The 22524-nt window shown below is 38.9% G+C and overlaps 1 protein-coding gene across 1 annotated transcript in view; it reads right to left on the reverse strand.

Annotated features, from left to right (window-relative positions):
* itpr1b (inositol 1,4,5-trisphosphate receptor, type 1b) overlaps positions 1-22524 on the reverse strand; it is a 104464-nt gene that overhangs the window by 64573 nt on the left and 17367 nt on the right. Inside the window, exons 22-39 of the mRNA XM_088338526.1 lie at positions 21965-22118; positions 21703-21896; positions 21497-21635; positions 21330-21384; positions 21091-21256; positions 20852-21019; positions 20270-20341; positions 20053-20190; positions 19844-19969; positions 19554-19754; positions 19214-19465; positions 17947-18072; positions 17706-17834; positions 12852-12972; positions 10661-10845; positions 4410-4558; positions 2085-2196; positions 626-661 (exon numbers count right to left, since the gene is read on the reverse strand). Of these exons, the coding sequence (XP_088194652.1) occupies positions 626-661; positions 2085-2196; positions 4410-4558; positions 10661-10845; positions 12852-12972; positions 17706-17834; positions 17947-18072; positions 19214-19465; positions 19554-19754; positions 19844-19969; positions 20053-20190; positions 20270-20341; positions 20852-21019; positions 21091-21256; positions 21330-21384; positions 21497-21635; positions 21703-21896; positions 21965-22118 (2523 nt within the window). The remainder of the gene's footprint in view (positions 1-625; positions 662-2084; positions 2197-4409; positions 4559-10660; positions 10846-12851; positions 12973-17705; positions 17835-17946; positions 18073-19213; positions 19466-19553; positions 19755-19843; positions 19970-20052; positions 20191-20269; positions 20342-20851; positions 21020-21090; positions 21257-21329; positions 21385-21496; positions 21636-21702; positions 21897-21964; positions 22119-22524) is intronic.

Genomic DNA, 22524 nt, shown 5'->3' on the forward strand with positions numbered 1-22524 from the left:
GCCTGATGAAAAGTTTGGAGTGCGGTAAATCTTTGTTAAAAATAAAAGTAATCGGGTAATTTTGTGTCGAAAAAGTTGCGTCCCGGGGACGTACATTGATTTGACACTATGCGTCCCCAGCAAAAATGATGCGTCTAGGACGGGGTCAAACGAGAACACTGAAAGTGAGTTTAAAATACTCTCATATGGATTTATGTACACACTCTTTCATCCCAAATAAGTAAAACCAGCAAGAAATGTTGAGCTATGCAAACTTGTAGTATATGCGATAATCAAAAATGACTAGAAAGGATGCTAGTACAGTTCAAATACACCAGGCATGTACAAGACGCTGATTAGCATCAGAATGATTTCAAATCCTTTACCTGGGCGACACCCACTTTGCAAATACAACTAATGGCAAAAATGAAATAGTTATAATTTGACTGATCTCACAAATAAGAGAAACATGAATGCATAGTTGGAATGAATGTGATGCTCCATGTAAATGCCTCGAGTATTTAAAGAGGTTCAGCAAGGATGGGATGGGCTAATGTGCTGACAAAGCTCACAAATGCTAGTAAGCATGGCATGTTTATACTATAAGTCAGGGTGATATGCGTGTTAGTAAAATAAAAAAATCAACCTCAGCCACATCCATCTCATCATCAAAGGCAATCAGCTGGAAGAAAAAGTAGAGGGGGAAATTAGTATTGCTCAATTAGTGTGTTAAGCTCAGTCACATGAATGGGATGAATCACACATGCGATGGTTAGTAATTTGGGTTTAGTTATAACCGACGTGATTCATTTAAACTTTGAGTGAGTAACGCGAATTCTTGTTAGCGTTCTTCAAGTCGAAAATATGCCACCTGAGAGGCAGAGGCAAAGCAATTCTAGCAGAACACAAAAAAGAAGGTTTATGATTTTAAAACGTCAATGTATCGTCAGTGAAATTCCGATGCTTCTAAATTGAAAAAGGATCTTTTTGTGCATAGCAGCAGACGTCTTTTGTTGAGAAGTACAGCTAAACATTTAAAAATAAATTAAATAAAAACGTTTGGTTATTTTTGTGTCTGTACATGTTTCCATGGTGCAGTAGTTAGCACATTCGTCGAACACGGTCCCCGGTTCGAGACCGGGTGGAAACATATGTTGACCTGGATAAGGATGGGCGCCATCTGGCTGTACTTGCCCATGACACACCACAGGAAACAGTGCCCATGCCCGTGTGGTTAAGGGATCCAACCAACCAACGTGTGGGCCAAGAAGTCCTCATTTGAATATGCTATACAGATGCTCCCCTACCTATGAACATTCAAGTTACGAACAACCGTAGATACGAACATTTTTTTCGGGATGTCCAAAACTATTTTGTGTGTTTTTCCGAGGACATTACTATAGTGCTTCTTTGTGTGGCGCTGTGAGAGCTACCCCAGCATCCATCCCGCAGAAGAAATACGGCTTCCTTTTCCTCGTTCGTGTTTAAATATACTACACTGTATCTCCAGCGCGCTAAGAACTTTGACATTTTTATTGTTTAATATCTTGTGCATCCATTCAATATGGTTGGTGTAAAGTGTAAATAAGAGATGAGCCATTTCTTTTGAAATGAAAGTGGAATAAGAAAGCTTGATGCGGTTGATAAAACGGTTGGATCACTTTTTTTTCGTCCACTTTCGTCTCAAAGGGCTTCACAGACCACAGAATGTCAACGCCTAATGTGTAGCTTTGTTTTTCAATACTATGCTTTATCATTCAGCCTGCTTTGTAATGTTATAGAGCATATTATTTTATCAAACGTTTATTTTTCAGTTTCAAAACGATACAGGGGACTTATATAAGCCTTAAACATACCTCTTTAAACCTTAAACATACAAAATATGGCACTGAAGCAAATTACGAACAAATTCAACTTACGAAGGATCGTCCGGAACCTATCTTGTTCGTAAGTAGGGCAGCATCTGTTGTGCATTACCAACAATTACACACCAAGTCTCATTAAATCTATTTGGGCGGTATTGACCAAGAAGCATGTCACTAGGGAAAATCTGCACAATTCCAGAAGTAAAAGGACCCTTGATTTTGTTAAAAACCTTTCAGTACCTTCTCTCCATAACCACGGTCCTTCGTCATCATCTCCCTAAGAGTCTGCAGTACTTTGATGCATAGACGCTCCTCATTTTCCTCCAGCAGCTGCTTGGTGTGTTTGATAAGTCTGAAAAATATATATCATTTATCAGATGTATTCCTTAAATTTTAAAACAGAAGACTGGTTAATCAGACTTGTGAAAACAGATATGGTAAATTTAAGCTAATTAGCCATTTTACAGCCATGGAAATACCAAACTGGCCTAAAACTTGAACATGCACCTTATAAAACGCTGTGCCTGGTGTGTGGCCAAAATTGGAAATGCGTCTCCATATTAGTGGAATTTTTGATCAATCAATACATTTTGTCGCTGATCACAACTGCATAAAAATGTTGGCAACAGGAATCACCTGGATAGTAATGGTAAGAGCACCAAAACCTAACCACCAGGCCACAAGGGACATGGATAGTTGTTCGCAATAGCATGACATTGGGATGCACCGGGAATCAAACCCAGATCGGAGCGGGGAGAGCGGTGGATCCTATCCACTAGACCACTAGGGATGCAGACAACACATGAAAAAAGATACTGTCTTATCTCATTATCGCAGTACTTTTAGTCACGATACCAGATAGGTTCAAGAAAAGAGAAAACAGAAAGTGATTAAAAATCGGTAAAAAACCTTGTTTGACTTTTTCTCAGCTCTAACTAAGCATTTTCAGAAACAGACGTTTTGAATACGCACACCCATGCTTTGATTTATAGGTTTTAGGATGACTGAATTACTTCCCACTAAGCTGTTCTGTTCAGAAGACTGAATTACTTCCCATGGTGTCTTTCTATTCATTCAGTTTTTTTATCTTGTGGGATTCATAAAGACGAGTCGGCCCTACATTACTATATTTCCATTGTCCCCAAACCTTTCTATAAAACGGACTTGCTTAATGTCTCACAATATTCTCGCGGCCCGCCCGGCAAAATAATAACATTAACAATTTAGTACCGTGACTGAAAATAGTGTGATGACAAGACCTGTCGCATTCCCCGCTACGGTCCGGGGTCGATTCCCGTTGCATCCAGAGTTATGAGATTGTGTTCAGTGATATACATTATCCTAAATCTTGAATCAATGCACAAATATGTTACTTTTTATGTATTTTTTGCAATCCTAGCCCTTATTGCAGTTTGGTTCACTTTATATCTGAAAAAATAAAAACAATACTTTTTTGGGCGGTGCGCCTTATAGTGCTGAAAATACGGTGTATGAAAAAATGTAAAATGGAGAAATTGGATAAAGCACAGATGCATGATCTGGACAAGGAATCTTTATCTTTTTTCAAATCTAAATAACATTCAGGTTCCTCTGTCTGAATCCTTAAATGATATATGCGGTCAAACACTTCAGGCCTCTACAAAGCCATGACTTGGGACAATCCGAGTAACCGCGTCGACTTCCACGTGCCTCGCCAGTATGTCTTTAATCCAGTCTGAGCTTGTATCAGGCTGAACAGCGTAGCCAAGTGTGTGCATCATGTGAGTCCTGGTTAATAGGTTCAAAGCTTATCAGGTTAAACACAGTCAGGGCTTTACATGCTAGACTTATCGACTAGATGTACCAAATGACTTGCCCTTTTCTAACTCATTCAATGCCATAGAGTATCAATACGTTTTGGGGGGTATTATCTTTGAAAACTATTTTAAAGGCTTTGGCGCTGCTAATCAGTAAGCATCAAGCCTCTGGGAATGATTTCAGTAAGATAAATCACCATTAGATGGTGGGGCGGGTTATCAGATCATTGTCCACACATCGAGAAGCCAACATCTCCTTGTGTTGCTTCCTGTGTCTCGTGATTGAAGTGTGTGGGCGTTCCCCGAGTGACTGAAATCGTGCGTAACATCACTTTAAACATTGAGGGATGAAAGGTTCTTGCAAAGGCCATGCATAATTTCAGTGCTGCAATAAAATGGTATTTTGAGAGCAAATTCCCCTTTTGTTTATGGAAAGCATTGTTTATTAATATTGCGAGTATCACAAATGTAAAAAAACACCAAAGTGCCTGAATAGCATCGTTTCACAAAAAAAAAAATTCTCCGAAGGTTTCTAGGAAACGTGTATTTTAGAAAAACTTTTTTCAACTGTTGTTTACTAAACAACAGTAAAATCCAGAAACATACTTTTTTCTGATGAAAGACGAGTGTTCAGGCTTTCTTCTGATATGTCCTTTCAATATATAGCTACAGAACTAAATCATCTGTAGGACCTCACTTCCCATTTAAGGGAACCGCCTGGCATTGGATGAGTTAAAGAGGTACCCCCTGCTTAGTTATCATCTCTTACTTGGATATAAATCCTCCGCTTTCACATTTCTTGCGAGCTTCTGTGTTCTCGGGGAAGAGCAGCTCTGGACGATGAAGGACATCCACGAGCACCGAGAGCTCAGCTTGGACCAGCGGGCGCAAACGGTCTTCCAGAGCTGAGACGATGTCCTGCATGTGACAGAATCAGAGCTCAGATTTGAAAGTATGAAAGGTATAGATATCGTTCGGCTAACTTATGTCATTTGTGTTGGTCTGATACATAGCAAGTTGGTAGAAATAAAGCCAAAGAAGGAAAGAAGAAAATAAATAAAGTGAAAGACGTAAAGAAGAAGTCAAGTCATGTTTACGTCAAGTGAAAGACGTAGTAATGAAAGTAAAGTGAAAGAAGGAAAGAAGAAAGAAAGAAGTGAACTAGGAAAAACAAGTTAAAGGAAGAAAGAAAAGTGAAATAAACAAAGATGTCAAGTCATGTTAATTTGTATAGCCCTTAATCACAAGGTGTCTAAAAAGGGCTGCAGGATGGAAGGAAGAAAGAGAGAAAAAGAGCAAGAGAGAACTAAAGAAAGACAGGGCTGAAGGAAGAGAGAAAAAAGACAGGACGAAAGGACGAGAGAAAGAAATAAAGGACGGAAGGAAAAGAGAATGAAAGAGGACAAAAGGAAGAGAATGAATGAAAGGAAGGAAGGAAGAGGGAAATACAGGATGAAAGGAAGGGATTAAGAAAGAAAGGACAAACAGTTAAAGAAAGTAAGAAATAAAGACCAGTTAAAGAAAGAAATAAAGAACAGTTAAAGAAAGGAAGAAAAAAGAAAGCAAAAAAGAAAGAAAATGTAAATTAAGGCAGAACAGTTCAACAACAAAAAGAAAGAACAGTTCAAGAAAGAAGGAAAGGACAGTTCAAGAAAGAAAGAACAGTTCAAGAAAGAAAGAACAATTCAAGAAAGAAAGAAAGCACAATTCAAGAAAGAAAGAACAGTTCAAGGAAAAAGGACAAAATAGTTCAAAAAAGAAAGAACAGTTCAAGAAAAAAGAAAGAAAGAACATTTTAAGAAAGAAAGAAAAAACAGTACAAAAGAGAAAGAAAGAAAGAAAGAAAGAAAGAACCGTACAAACAAGAAAGCAAGAAAGAACAGTACAAGAGAGAAAACAAGAAAGAACAGTTTAAGCAAGTAGAAAGAAAGAACAATACAAAAAAGAAAGACAGAACGGTTCAAGAAAGAAAGAAAGAACAGTTTAGGAAAGAAGGAAAGAACAGTACAAAAAAGAAAGAAAGAAAGAAAGAAAGACAGAACAGTTCAAGCAAGAAAGAAAGAACAGTACAAAAAGAAATACAGAACAGCTCAACAAAGAAAGAATGAAAGAAAGACAGAACCGTTCAAAAAAAGAAAGAACAGTTCAAGAAAAAAGAAGGAAAAAAATGGTTCAAGAAAGAAATAACAGTTCAAGAAAAAAGGAAAGAACAGTACAAAAAAGAAAGAAAGAAGAAAAAAAGAACAGTACAAGAAAGAAAGCAAGAAAAAACAGTACAAGAAAGAAAGAAAGAACAGTTCAAGCAAGAAAGAAAGAAAGAAAGACAAAAACATTCTCAACAACATGTTTGTTACTCTTCCCATTAAGAACCTTGAAATCAATGTAGGTGGGATAGTCAAAAGACTTTTCAGTGCCAGTGACGCCCACTTACATAAAGAATACATTTTGACCAAGCTGCTTGGCATCATGGAGGACTATCAATGCCAATTTTTCAATTTTTCCAGTATCATGTCACACTTGTTTACGAATACAGAAAAGGCTCTATAGGTCTTAATAACAATTAATTAAGTAATAATTAAGTAATAATTAAGTTCAATACAAAAGACAAAGAATAAAGTACTGTATATATAAAAAGCAGAAAAATGACCCAAATTGGAACTAACTTTATTGAAATTGATTGCATTCAATCTTTCGATATTCAATTCATGTTTTGACGAGTTTTTCTGAGGATCTGTGTCTAAATTGGTTAAAAAATGTTTATTTATAGCATTGAAGAGTTAATTTTTAATTTATATTTTATTGTTTGGCATTTTCAGGAATTTTGTGTAGTTGTTTAACTTAAAATCTGTTCAGTGTGTAAAAAACCTAAAATTGTTTTTTATTTTACAATTTTTTTGGGTAGACCTGTGAATATCTTAATTGACGTTTCATATATTTTGCAGGGGATCCCTGCAAAATATATTAAATTAATAATTACTCTATAATTTGGTGAATAATGTTTTATTATTATTGATAATATATTATTATAATAAAAAATCAACTCTGAAGAGCCGTTCGGGAGCCTTCTCAGTGAGTCGAGCCAAAAGAGACAGTTTTCTAATAGAGCTGTCCTCTCGGGTGCAACCAGAAGAGGGCGGTGACGGTTCAAATGACATCATGCTGACAAGCCACCAGATTAGGCATGCCGGTGCCATTTTTACACATTTAAAAAAAAAAAACTTTGTTCATTGCATGGTCTAAAGAGTCAGACTTCCAAAAACATATGGCAGCAATTTCAAGCACTTTACCCAAAATTCAAGCATTTTCCTGAACTTAAAAACACATTAAAAATTGAGCATTTTCAAGGATTTCAAGCACCCATACGAACCCTGAAAATATCTAAATAAAATCAAATTGATCTGGAGAGGTTTCAATCGACAAAACAAGAACTAGTTTGCTTTTGTATGCCGAAGACTTCGTACGGCACTTAGCAGTTCATTTCGGGTCAACGTTCGAGTCTGTAGGTGTAATGGGTGGTCACTTGAGTTCTTGCCATGTGACTACTTGCCACAGGAAACAGGGATAAACTCACTTGGACAATGCCATATACAGGCTTGGGGAGTAATGGAATACGTGTACAGTAATGGCGTTACATAATCAGGTACAAAAAATCGAATTGAATTCCGTTATTTATACAGAAAGAAAAATATAGGAACAATTGGTTAAAGTATACTTTGCAGGATGACAATTATATATATACAGTGGTACCTCTCCTTACGAATTTAATTCCTGCTGGGAGGAGCTTTGTAATCTGAAACATTTGAAAGAAGAGACGCCTTTTGAATGTAAAGGCGCTTTGTGCAGCAAAAGTATATTTGTTTTCCTCAATCATAAAGGGACATTTGAACATGAAACAATGTCTTTGTTTCTTATTTTCCTCATAATGAGTTTTTCCTTGCCTGCATGTTGGTTTAAGATCAGCGGATGGTGCAACCTGTGCAGCCCTTTTAGGCATTTTGTGATTGAGGGCTCCACAAATTAATGTGACTTGACTTTAATTTGTGAATGAGCGAGTAAGTTGTCCGTCCCTGTGTGCCCTGCGACTGACTGGCAACCAGTTCAGGGTGTCCCCTGCCCGAAGATAGCTGGGATGGGCTTCAGCACCGCCGCGACCCTACTGAATATAAGTGGTGCAGATAATATAAGGATGGATGGAGGTCTGGATGGTCAGAAAAAGTCTCTTCCTCTTCTTTTCTCCTTGTCCACTTTTCTGCATGTCGTTTGTGGGGTCCATTGTAAATGATAGCTCTTCGTAGCAGTAGATTGTTTATAAAATAGGAAGGAGACATGAAGAGCATGCCAGGATTCACGCATACACACCGAGGTGCCAGGTAGAACTCTGGGAGCGGCCAATGGCAGCGTGTACTGTGTTTTCGAACTTGTATCCTGAAACACCTTTTAACTAGAGGGAATATTTTCCCGTTCAGGTAGAAGAATAGAATAGCATAGAATTTACTTTTATTGTCATTCTTGTGCACACAGAACGAAATGTCGATACATCTGACCCGCACAGTTAAACTGTAGCGAGCCGATGTAAACGCAGCCGAACAGGGCGCCACCATTTTAGACCCAACTGCTGTGTTGGGAGTCATTAGGTGACCAAACCCCCCAATTCCAACCCTTAATGCTGAGCGACAAGTAGGGAGGCAATGAGTACCAACGTTGTAAGTCTTAGGTATGACTCGGCCGAGGCTTGAACCAGCGACCTCCCAGTCTTGGAGCGGGCGCCCTATCCACAAGGCCACCAAGCTAGTGTAATGTAAAGGTACATGGTAACTTGAAACTTTTGTATGTAGAGACATTTGTGAGTAGAGGTACCACTCACTGTACAAGTATGTTTACGTATACATAATGTGGCGATAGACGAATTTTGTCCATTATCCTTTTTAATCACTGACGCGAGCGAGACAGAGAGAGATGAGGCGCACACACGACGTGCGCAAGCCGTATCTGTTGCTTGTACAGACTGCCACCATGTTGCAGGTGAAATCACTTTCTATTTGTCTGTTTTTTATTATTTACTCAATCTAGCACTCATTTTGTTGAATTGACGCACGCCTGTAGTTTCATGAGGCTGCTGATGTGTATGCAAATTGGGTACTAAGCAACGCAGTTGGGTGCTAGTGATGCTTTCAGGGACATTTAATAACTTTGATGGATTATCTTGGAATTGTATTACGCAGTTAATTGTTCTTAAGAATCCACTATTTAATCATCGCATTGTTATGTTGTGAGTATGTTTAACTTAGCTTAGAAAATCTGAATATTGTCAAGAGGTTTGGTAATCGGACCTCAATCATGTAAAACTTGAACTTGGACACAAGACATCCCAGAGTTTGCTGGAAATGTAAACAGTAAATACTTGGTGAGTTTAAAACCTTTTTGGGGTCTTAATATCCCCTTATCCATTATCTGCACCGCTTATCCTCAGTAGGGTCCCAGGCATCTTTGGGCAGTGGGCAAGGGACACAGAGACAGACAACTCACTCTCTCATTACCACCTAGGGACATTTTGAACATGCCAATTAACCTGACGTTCATGTCCTTGAAATGTGGGAGGAAACCTGAGTGCCTGGAGGAAATCCACCCTAGTTCGGGGAGAACATGCAAACTCTGCACAGGAAGGCTGGTAGCTGGATTTGAACCCATGACCTCAGAACTGTGCCAAAGACATGCTAACCACTCAGCTATCCTTAATGTAAACAAAAACAGAGAATATCCTGTCTGCCATGTGAAAGAAGATTTATTTTTGCTTAATGAACTATACAGAAATTCTCCTTTGGCTGCTTCCCGGCTCTCTACGGACCAGACCCCTTTAGCCCCTCCCACAGGTGGTGAGCCCTAACGAAGGGGAGTGGGAGAGTTCAAGTATCTCCGAGTCTTATTCAGGAGTGAGGGTAAGATGGAACGGAAGATCGACTGACGGATTAGTGCAGCGTCTACGGTCATGCGGATCCTTGTACCAGTTTGTCGAGGTGAAGAAGGTACTGAGCCGAAAGGCAAAGATGTCGATTTACTAGTCAATCTACGTTCCTACCCTCATCTATGGTCACCAACTGTGGGTCATGCAGTGTTCTCCTTTGCCCGCGTCATTGAGTCCTAGACGCATAGTTTCAAATTAACGTGCGTCCCCGTGACGCAACTTTTTTGACACAAAAAAAAAAAAAGAGAAAAACAAGCAGAGAGAGAGGTGAGAAAGAAAGGGAGGGGAATAAATAAAGGGAGAAAGAAAAAAAAAGTTATAATGAGACAAAAAGAGAGAGAAAAAAGAGGGAGAAATAAAGTGAGCGAAAAATAAAATAAAGAGGAATGAGAATGGAATGAGAGGGAAAAAGAAAAAAAGAGAGCAAGAAAGAGAGAAAGAGAAAGAAAAAGAAAAAGAGAGAGTAGAGAGAAAAAAGAGTGAGAAAAGAGAAAAGCGACTGACAAAGATATCGAGAGAAGAGAGAGAAAGAAAAAACAAAGAAAGAGAGAAAAAGTAATGGAAAGAGAAAGAAAGAAAAGAAAGAAAATTTTACATGGAAACAAACACATTTATAACGTACTTTAGATTAAAACTGGAGTTCGGTTTATTAGGGGCAGCAGTAGCTCAGGAGGTAGAGCGCTCATCTTGGGATCCCAGTTCGAATCCCGGCTCGTCCGTGGTACATGTCGAAGTGTCCTTGGGTAAGACACTGAACCCCTAATACCCCCAATAAGCAGGTTAGCGCCTTACTTGGCTGCAATACAAGGCCGCTATTGGGAAATGTGGAGCACATTGTAAAGGGCTTTGGGAAGTCTTGACTTGAAAAGCGCTATATAAATGCAGATCATTTGATTTCATTAGATTTCGATCGGATAGAAAGATTTAGTTTCACATGTGTAAAGTCAGCATTTCCTATTCGAGAAGAGGCTCTGACAAAATGTTCAAATGAAAACTGAAACAGTTTGTCCAAATATTTGACCAAACGAGAGCTACTGTATGCTAGATTCCTTGCCTACCTGAAGCCTTTCGATGATGTTCCTGTAGTCTTTGGAAGTCGGGATTCCGGAATCTCGCCTGGAAGTGTTCTTTGCTGACAGTTTCCAATTTAGGATGCTCTTCTGAACAACATTATTGGACTTGACGAATAAATTGTTCACTTGACTGTCCAGATCCACCGGGATAGCGATGGCTCTGCTCTTGGCTGAGGTGAAAAGGATGCAAATGTGTCAACTTGTTGTATAGTACTGTCTTTTCTGGACTATGAGGTACACAAAATTGCAAGGAACACCTTGAACATTAGTCTTTTGTAAATATTTGTGAAATATATTTTCATCCAGGGCCCAGCAAAAGTATCGCCCCCTGTTCTCTCAAAACAGCAAAGTGACTCCCTGATGACTTCTGGATGATCCAATGTTGGCCTAAATGACTAACAATAACTAATTAAGTGCACCCATGTAACATTAGGTCTCAGTTAATATCAAAATGGAGAGATTATAAAACCACTGCAACCCTACCAAGACTTGGCGGTTCAAAATCCTTTGATATCTTCTTTCCTTCTTTTGAATGTCTACGAGAATATAAACTTCTCACTAGCAATATTCGGCCCAAACAAGGAGAAAACTAATCAGAGAAGCAACCAAGAGGCCCATGATCACATTGGATGAGCTGCAGACATACACAGCTGAGGTGGAGCAATCTGTGCAGAAGACAACTATTTGTCAAATTCTGCATAAATCTGCCCTTAATGCAAGAGAAGCAAGAAGAAAGCCCTTCCTGAAAGAATACCATAAAAAGGCCCGTTTGGCGTTTGCTTGAAGCCACAAAATACAAGTGGAATAGGGTACTCTGGTCAGATGAGATTGAAATTGAAATTTCTGGGCCGAATGCAAAGGCGTAAGAGTAACACTGCATATCACCCTGAAAACACTCTCCCCAATGTCAAACATGGTGTTGACGGAGTCATGCTCTGGGGTTACTTTTCTTCAACAAGGCCTGGGAAGATTATTCGAGTTGATGGATGGAGCCAAATACAGGGCGATCCTGGCAGAAAATCTGTTGCAAGAGACCTACGAATGGGGTGCAGTTCACCTTCCTACAGGACAACGACCCTAAATATGAAGCAAAATCTACAATGGAATGGTTTAAAAGTAACAATATAAAGGTGTTTGAATGGCCAACCCAAAATTCAGACCACAATCCCACAGAGCGTCTGAAAAATGCTGTGCACAATCTCCATAAAAACCCTAAGGAACTTGAGCTGCTAAGTAAAAAAGAATAGGCACATATTTCTTTCTCAAGATGTGCAAAACCTATCAAGACATAACCAAAAAGACTTGTGGCTGTGATCGCAGCCAAAGGAGGTTGTACAAAGTATTAACTCAAAAGGGGCCTACTTATAATTTTTTTTTGTAGGCACAATTTAAAATGTTGAACACATTTGGATTTTTTTTCACAATTGTGTCTCACATGTTCTTGATTCTTAGAAAATATCTCGAGATTTTTATCAATACATTTGAAGCCAAGGCATACCAGACTACAAATTAAATGAAATTAAAACTACTGTAAAGGCCTAGGTGCCATCAAAAACATCAGAAAATAATAATAAACAAACATTATGAAATCTTGTTTCACCACTAAAAATATAATTTATAAGTTTAAAAGTTTATTCTGTTTATAATATTGGACACCTGCAAAGGAGATTGCATAGGATGCCAGTTCATTATTTTAACTATAATTTCTCACTGTTTTTCGTTTTTTTTCATTATGCACCGTTTAGATTGTTGTTACTATCAACCAATCATCTTGCTGTTATTTAATTTTCACACCGGATCTGCTTTTTGTAACATAATGGTTTAATCAAAAGAAAGAGCTCAAGGGAGGGCTTTAAAACAGACTTAGAATTTGGCAGCATGCCTGTTTTTTGTACAGTCATCTCCCCTTCTCCTTGAAATTTAAAATCCATTGATATCTTCTCTATTTTGAGTGTCTACGAAAATATACAACTTATCACTAGCATTTTATTGTAATTATGTATTTTAAATTGTATTTACCATATTTTCAGCCTTTAAGATGCACAGGATTTTAAGACGCACCTGCAAATTTCTGGCATTTTTTTTCAGTGCGCCCTTTAGTCCAGAAAATATGGTACTTTTCTTCTAAACAACAATATGATACCATGATCCACAATTTATAAAAAAGAAGTCATACCGACATCTGAGAGTACTTTAATGCAAGCCTCCACCGAAGCTTTCTGTACAGGGTTAAGCCAGTTACAGTGATATACTCTGAAGACCCCCTGTAGCAGCTGCACGAACACAGGTTGCCGGGTCTAAAACAAGAAAACAAAAAACAGGATGTATCATTGTAATATAAGAACATTAGTGGTGAACCACGAGAACAATATACGTACAGAATATTCCCCGACTATAGTGGAAGGCTCTACAGTAGGGGTAGGGAGCCATATATGGCTCTTTTCTTGAGTAAGTATGACTCCGAGATAAAATGTAACTATTGCACATCTCTCTGTGGCGTTCCAAAGTCAAGTGATTTCATCCCGATTTTGGTCCATATAAAGCCGAAGCAACTTAATGCAGAAGTTTGATAAGAAACTATTTAAACTGATAAATAAAAACGTTGGCAAACGACTTTGATTGGGTGAGCAGTACAGGTGGGCGGATCCCTGCACACAGCGCAAGGCACTTCCTTCTCTCTCTCTCGCTCAGTGCAGTCTACACCGAAAGTGAATATGACGATATGCTAATCGTTTGCAGTAATTTGTGACATTTTTACAAAAGAACTTTGCATGCACATTGATTTGAAACAGTTATCACAAATTTCATGGAAAATAATTGCCTCAACACTCTTAACTAAAGATGGAAGACAAATTGTAAATGGCATATTTACACGGATTTGGGACACAGGATTTGGCATTATTATCATTTCATACATTTGATTAAATCATCAAATGACACACAGTGAAATAAAATGTGCTGAAGAATTAGCTTTTGTCTCGAGAGCGTGTTTGGCAGTTTTTTCAATTTTGTCTGAAAATATATGATGTGGCTCTCTCAATTTCTTTTTAAAACATTTTTTGCTTTTATGGCTCTTTGGGTCAAAAAGGTTCCTGCTCTGCAGTTTTGAGTGAGCCAGCTGTTTGGAGTCAGCTGCACATCTCGACAGCTGTTTGCTACGTGTGTGAGGGGAAAATAACATCTACTGGATGGTCTAAACCCTAGAGGACTATAAATACCTCAGTTATCTTCCCCAGTATGGCTGCCTGAAAAAGAGGGTAGTGATATACTGTAACTGTAATCAATACATCTTATGTGTGTAATGGGGATGTAGAGGGAGAAGCAACAGAATTGGAGTTAATATATATTGTGTGGTTAATTTTCACTATGACGATAAACCACACCACATACTACAAAGTTAATCATTGTGCCGTTTACACCCAGTTCCAGCAAAACCTTGTGCAACACACCCACATATTTGGGAACAACAAGAGTCCATCTGCTGACTAAGCCACAAAAAACCCACACATTGGAGCTAGAGTATTTCTTCAACTACAATGTCACGAGGCACAACAAAAGATAGTTTTCCACTTTGGATAAGTTGGAAACTTACTAGAGGTAAAATCGGGCCTAAAAAAATCCAGCCTGACCCGAATCCGTCCTGTGGGGATTAAAGCCCGAACCAGCCCGAGCCCGACCAATCGACTTAATTTGAGGGACCGGGCCCAAAGAAAACCTAAATTTTCCTATTTTTCTCTCGCTGCCTTTTTGTTTTGTTTTAACTATCCAACCGTCATTAGAATTGTTATTTGACTCGCTGAGCATGACGTCGAACCCTCCGGCAAGCATGACAGCGAGGGGCACTATATCCTTCAGCGGTACTCCACCGCACGACAAAACGAAAAAGAAACTAAGAACAATGACGGGTGGATAATTTACATATTAAAAAAAAAGGCACCAAGAGTGAAGGCCCATCCAGCCTGAACCCGAACGTAATGATTGGCATTTTAGGCCAGACTCAACTGATTTAGCCTCGGGCTTGGGTCAGACTCGGGCCCAAAATCTTACCTCTAAAACGTACTTACAGGATGAGTCACTTACGTACATACTGCGAGCCGTCTATGCAGAGAAAAGAGTTAACCAATTTTTAGTGTTTATCACATGGAGATCAAAAAATGATACCCAAACACGATTCATTCAATTAAGTCCCAGACCAGTGGTCCGCAACATTTTCTGCACCACGGACCGGTTTACTGTCTCACCATATTATTGCGACCGGGCCCAATAATTCAATTTGTAATATTAACAATAATAATAATAATAATAACAATAACAATGGGCAGCACGGCGGCGCAGTGGTTAGCGCTTGTGCGGCACAGGTCATGTCATGGGAACCTGTCATGGGTTCAAATCCAGCTCCAGACTTTCTGTGCGGAGTTTGTATGTTCTCCCCGTGCTTGCGTGGGTTTCCTCCAGGCACTCCGGTTTCCTCCCACGTTCAAAAAACATGCATTTCAGGTGAATTGGCCGGTCCAGATTGTCCCTAGGTGTGAATGAGCGAATGAGTTGTCTGTCCCTGTGTGCCCTGCGATTGGCTGGCAACCAGTTCAGGGTGTCCCCTGCCCACTGCCCGAAGATGACTGGGATGGGCTCCAGCCCCCCCCCCGCGACCCTAATGAGGATAAGCGGTACGGCTAATGAGATGAGATGAGACAATAACAATAATATTAATAACAACAATAATATTAATAGTAGTAGACTTTATATTTAGCCCAAATCCACCGAGTAATCACTAGACCACTAGGGATTGAGATAAAATTGAATGCCTTTTCCTATGTTATCTCATCATCATACAATATTTATTTATGGAACTAAATTGTACAACCTTGTTTTGGCTGAACCCTTTTTCATTGCGCTCCATTACAAAGTAGTACAACGTAGCACCATGAATAAAAAAGGTTTCATGATGAGATCAAACGCATGCCTTTTCTTTTGTCATTGACAATTCCAGTGGCCGAGCGGTCAGGATTTGGCACTCTCACCGCCGCGATTAGGGTTTGATTCCGGTTGCGACAATGCTGAGGAAATGTGGTCAGCAATATTTGTCGGCTGATCAATCATTTCTCAATTATGATGATATACTACCGTTTAACCAAACTCTGTGGTTTGTTATGGTAAAAAAAAGTGAGTGTATTCGAATAAATATTGTACTTTGTACAGGCAAAAAAAGAATTATTTTTTTTTTTGCGCGACCCGGGTAACAAACAACCCATGGCCCTGTACCGATCCGCTGTCTTTGCGGACCACTGTCCTGGACACGGATTGTATAAAAAGTAAAACTTAATTTAGGTATAATTAAAAAAAACTTTTCTTGTTCAACATTTATGTTTAGTACAGACGCTGCCCTAATTACGAATGAGATCGTTCGTATGTTGAATTTGTTTGTAAATTGCTTGAGTGCTATACTTTGTATGTTTAAGGCTTGTATATGTAACCTGTATTGTACTAAAAAATAAACATTTCATAAAGTAATATGCTGTATAAAGATAAATAAAGATAAGTGTAAATTAATTTTGGAAGACAAGCTTCAAGAAGCCCTCCTCCTTATTATAGAGTGGCCGAAAAAAAAGCCATCCAACCATTTTCTCAACCGCATCAAGCTTTCTTATTCCACTGTCGTTTCAAAAGAAACGGCTTGCCTCTTCTTTACACTTTACACCAACCGTATTGAATGTATGCACAAGATATTTGACAATAAAAATGTCGAAGTTCTTAGGGCGCTGGAGTACAGACATAGTATAGACAGTATGGAATGTTTACATACGAGCTAGGAAGAGGAAGTGGAATTTTTTTCATCCGGGTGGATGCAGGGTGACCTCTCACAGCGCCACACGGTGGCGGAAAGAAGCACTACAGTACTATCCTGTACTCGGGAAAAAAGGGGCACACAATACAAAATCTATCTTACAGCAACGTCCGGATATATTTTGACATCTCAAAAAAAATGTTCGGATCTACCGTTTATCATAAGTCGAATGGTCGTAGTAGGGGAGCATCTGTATAGTGAATATGAATAATCAGAAATAACGATCGAAATGAGCAGAGGTTTGTTCTGTAAACCCGAATAAATGAAAATTGTTGTTGTATTGAGACATGTTTAAGAAAAAATATATTCTGTATACTTTAAGAACATTTCATATCAAGAAAGTGTAATAAACAAGCTCTGACAAATACCGTATTTATTTGTGTATAAAGCGCTTTTTTTTTTTTTAATATAAAAACAAAAACTCAAAGTTTGGGTGGGCATTATACTCAAGGTTTCCTCCTATTTGTAAAATGAATGATCAGTCAAAAACTATCAGCGACCACAACCACAAAACATTTGATGCAATGGAAAATGAACCGGGGTTGTGGCGGTGAGATCCCCCTATCCAAACCACTGGTCCACCCGAATGACATATAAAAAGGCATAAGATTTTGCCTATTTTTAATCACGGTACCAGAGATGAATGGTAGAGAATGGAGAAAACAACGTTGTCCCAAAAGATATAAACGCAAAAAGCATGACCAAGGAAACGACTCTTTGCTGTATCTGATCATGAATCGGACTTTGAAAGATATTATATAAACACGTTTTAAATTTTATGTAGATATTGTGGTCATAGTTTACGTCAATAAATTATTTTAATCATGGCCGCACGTATTCAACATTAGAATAGAAAAATTGAATATAATTTATTGATATTATGACATGTGAAATGCACAACGAAATCAACATTTGTCCCTGGTACTGATAATATAAATAGTGTGATGATGAGATGAAATATACTGCTTTTTCACATGTCATCTACAATATATCATTAGTTTTGAGCTGGTTAGGATTCGGCGCTCTCATCGCTGTATCCGGGTTTCACTCCCAATACAATTTTTCTCACCGATTTTTAAACTGAAATTCGGAGTGCGCCTTATACACAAAATTAAAACGGTAATTTAAATGGAATATAAGACACGTTTTCTGACTAAAATGTGATGCACCATACATTTGAAATACCTGCAGGCTTGTACTCTGATCAGAAAATGGAGAGCTGAAAAAACATGTGACGATACTCATGACGGTCTCGGTTACGTAACTCTCCAGCATGGTATCTGCGTGCTTCCTGTCACTGGTGTTGTTGCACACCTAGACATAGACAAACACGTGTGACGCACTCTCGCTTTCATGAGTGGCTGCGGGGCCTTTTTGCACAGTCCCTATGTCTTTTTCTCCATTCAGAGTGTCTTGCTTCACTCACCCGACAAATGTCCACCAGGAAGTTTTCAAATAGCTTCCACATGTGGTTGGATGTATAAATCTCCTTCATTTCCACTTCAGTGTCAACATAGCAGTGGTTCAGGAAGTTGATATAGGCAATTTTTATCTGCAAGATGGGAAAATCATCATGTTCAAGCCATTTTTGATACTAAATGTCTTCAGACTAGTGCTTCAAAACTGTCTTTAGATCTTTAGACAGCAAAACAATTGACTCGTAATGTCAGGTTTTAAAATATTAATTCCAATTACTGCATTCATTAGTTTTGCCCCATGGTTGAAATCTTTCAAACAAATCAGCATGGTGTAAATAAACCTATGAGGGGGATGCTAGTCGCTTATGCTAGCATTACATATTTATGACACGGGCTACTGTAAAAAAAAGTTTAGTTCTACTTATTGATAATAAAAATTAGGTGATTTATTTTGTTTCAGGTTGTTGAGGGCTTTTTGGGACAAAAATATGAATGCTACAAGTGAGTGTAATGCGTATTGTAAATTGTGTTGCTTTTGGGTTCTTTGTTCCTTCAAAATATAAGGGGATTTACCCAAGTTATTTAGGATCTGGTATCTACGTCATCATACTTATGCTAGAAAGGTTTGGGGACAAGGTCCGGCCCTTCTATGCAGAGTATTAGGATGCTTTACAACAATAACAACGGCCACCAGATGTTGAACGTGCTGTATCTGAGTCAGATCAGGAGGCCTCTCCTGATAAAAACCCCAACCCAAAGAAAAACAGCCTAGAGAGGGATGGGTACCGCCAGGATGTACTTGCCCAAGACACACTACAGGAAGTGGAGCCCCTAGGTTAAGGTATCCAAAAATCGTGAACCGTGATATTTTTCTTTAACTTCTTTTTTCAAAAATAACAATACTACCGGATATGTGCAAAATTTGCTGATCAGGTAATAAAAGGATAATCTAATGTTTATTTTACTTATTTTGTTCTTTAACTAAAAAAAAAAAGAAAGTTTGTGGGTCACCACTACAACATAAATTTAATTAAAAACAGGATGATTATATTTTTTAACTAGACTTTCTATAAGACATCCATTAGCAATAGCCGCAGAGCTGGAACCATTTACTTTGCTAGTCGCTAATTCTAGCAGCTGCTTAAGCAAAATAAATGGCATTAGCGTAGCAACACAATCTTCCCGTGCCTTTTTCTCTGGTGTTAACGGAGATTGTTTGAACACCATTTAGTCGGCATTGAACTGACACGACTTATTCAGGCTAAAGTTTCTCACCTCGGGTATACAGTCCTCATGAGTGACGACTCGCACAATGTCATCCAGTGGCAACAAGGAGTTACATTTGATCTCAGTGTAGACGTTTTTGCCCTCAGTGCATACAGCTAACAGTTCAACCAGGTGGATGTGGTACATTAAAGGGCTGTTTTCATCCATACGGTCTCGCTCGGAGCGCATCATTTGAATCAACGTTTGAAAGGATGCACGATCATTGTAGAAGACCAGGACATCCTCACCTGAGTTGACAAGCTGAGGGGGAGCAGAGTAAAAGATCATCTAGTTGTACTACTACGCTTAAGTGGATATAAGAATTAGCTGTAATGCAAAACGTGCTAACCTCAGCCATGACGATATCTTGACACTTTTTGATAAACTTATTCTCAGCCTTCACAATGGTTTGAAGAAATTTGAGGTACTGGACATGACGACCGTGCGTCTCTGCACAGTGGACAAAGTGTTGAACTACGCGTTCGTTGATCTCGCTGCAAAGTTGGAAGTTATTCATGAAAATGTGTTGCATGGTGATAGCTTCTAAAATCTGAAAAAGAGTTATGGTACAACCATAAAACAAAGAATAAAAAGCAAGAGACACAATTATATTACGTCTTGTTCCAAAGCATGTCTTACCCCTGGGTTAAGAAAAAGGTTGATATGCTTGTGAAGAAGAGCTTGGTTTTGCTGGTTGCCGGCACAGAAATTCTGCAGAAACTCATGAGCCAGTTTCATAATTTCCTGCATGCGAACATCCTCACCCTTTTGAAGAATACAAAAAGAATCTTGTTTTTATTTGTCTCCAAATCTTATAATGCTAGTGAGACAATGATCAACTTCTAAACCTTTTCGTATGGGATCTGCAGAAGCTCTAGCACCACCGAGTGAGCACCCATGTTTCGCAACAGCCTCTGCTGCTGTTTCTTACACTTCTTCCCTGAGCTTCCCTCCTGGATGCAAAGCTGACTCAGACGCAGTAAAATCTGTGGACGGATGAGAAGAATAACATATTTCCAAAGAACACGTTTTGATAAAAGTATATTATAATTGAAATGAAGGTACCTCTTTTACAACTCTGTAGTTATAGTTACTAGTGCTTTCTGTACTCTTCTTGTCAGAACCAAGTGAATCCCCCTTTAAAACATTGATCATGGATGTGTTAAAAAATTACAGCAGTGCTGGGCAACAACTGAAATTATTACATTGTAACTACTTATAGGACACCTGGTCAAATCACTTCGTATATATTTAAAATAATCATTTATGAATATTTGAAATCTCATAAATATATATATAAATTATGCCTGGAAATTTATAGAAATAGCCGTGTAAGTTACGTTTCAATTAAAAAAAAACATTAATTTACAATACAACGTACAGACGCTGCCCTACTTACAAACGAGACAGGTTCCGGACGATCTTTCGTAAGTTGAATTTGTCAGTCATTTTCAAATTTTTCTTTGATCTATGTTTAATTAATTGTATAGATTTTCGAAGAAAATTTTTGTATGGGTCTTTATTATCACTTTTAATTTTTTATTTTTTATTTAGGGCATTTTAGGTCCTTTATAATAGACTAGGCCCTGCAGCCTAACTTAAACTAGTAACACTTGAGTTCACCAGGTAACCTTGAATTTTACATACCTTCTTTTTATTATCAGACTCCGAAGGCCCATCTCCATCTATTCCGTCTTCTCCTTGTCTTTTGTAAACCCAAAGTTCCGACTTCTCCACAATTGACCGCAATTGGTCAAGGTCTGATTTGATCTGCTTGTAGTTATCGACATCTTGTCTAGTGACAAGCAGCTGGACCTACGAATGTGATCGTTTAAACGTCAGTTTTACCCGCAACTGCTAACCAGAGAAGAAGAAAACACAGATACCTGTTTGAAAGCCATGAGGACCTCCTGTCTTTGGCTGAAATGTCGAAAGAGTAGGTGAAGCGCTCCAGAAACGAGAGGAGGGTAGTCATGCATGGTAAGGTGGAGAAGCACTCTTAGGAAGGTGCGCCCACCATGATCGTCCAGGTCAAGTGGAGTGTTTTCTTCACTAAGTGTCCAGAGAAAAACAACTTTATTTATTTCTCTCTCGAACTGATAAAGCGTGATGAGTTGAGAATTACCTTCCACCGAAAATTCCTTCTGCTTGCTCCTCAATATTTTCAAAGTCAAGATTTCCTGAAGGGTTCAAACGAAGTTTATTGTTTTTGTTTGCATAATGCAATAAGTGCCTTGTGATTGTCTGTCATTCAAGATTCCCTATGTGCTTATTCTGTGCACTTTCACATACCTGGCATCTGACTGGTTATATTATTTATTCCGTTCTGAATGGCAGCAATTTCGGATTGCTGGTTGTTTTCATCAAACTCTCGTTTGAAAATACAGAGTAGGCAGGATATCCTGTAGTCCAGCCGCACGTTAAGGATGAACTAAGGTAAAAGAAAGGTAAAGGTAAAAAAAAAAGTACTATCAAAAACCAGGCTTCTAGTGTCACACCTGTAGAATTTCAATTATTTTAAGCTTGGTGTCCATGACCATAATATCTTCTCTTTCTGGTTCTACTTGGGTTTTAACTACATTGCCCTCTGGCTGATGACTTGGTGTAGCGTGCAGCAGACCACCTCCTCGCAACACGACCTGGGTCATCAGTTCCCCGACTCCGTGGATGGATTTCATCACATTACTGCCAGCTACAGAAACACAAACCTCAACTGTCACGAAAGCGCCCCGAGTGAAGTGTCTGCAACAAGACGCAAACCTTTGCCTTGCTCTTCTTTGTCAATTTTGTTGATGGAGTACACGGAGCTGACATGGACACAGTCTAAAATATTCAACAGGATCTTTGTCAGCCTTAACAGGTCACTGAAGTTGTAGAAACCAAAGTAGATGAGGTTCCTTGCCAGATTCACTACCTGTTAAAAAATACATTGACAAGCGTTACTCATTCAGTGTTCTCGTTTGCCCGCGTCCCTGCGTCCTAGACGCATCATTTTTGCTGGGGACGCATAATCTCAAATCAACGTGCGTCCCCGGGACGCAACTTTTTTGACACAAAATTGTCATTATTACTCGATTAAAATTTTTTTTAAACAAAGATTTACCGCACTCCAAACTTTTCGTCAGGCAGATCCGGCAGATGTTGATTTGGTCTCGCGGTTCGAGTTTTCATCTGCACGCCGATCTCCAGTTGTGTGGTGAAAAGTCCGTCTCTTTTTAGAGAACCGGCTTTTTCGGCTCAACTCGTTCAAGAGAGCCGGCCTCTCAAACGGCTCACTTGCTTTGATGCATTATATTACGAATTATTATGTTGTATAAAGA

This window comes from Urocampus carinirostris, chromosome 6 (assembly GCF_059441175.1).
Source record: "Urocampus carinirostris isolate Australia breed hairy pipefish chromosome 6, RoL_Ucar_1.0, whole genome shotgun sequence".
Lineage (NCBI taxonomy): Eukaryota > Metazoa > Chordata > Actinopteri > Syngnathiformes > Syngnathidae > Urocampus > Urocampus carinirostris.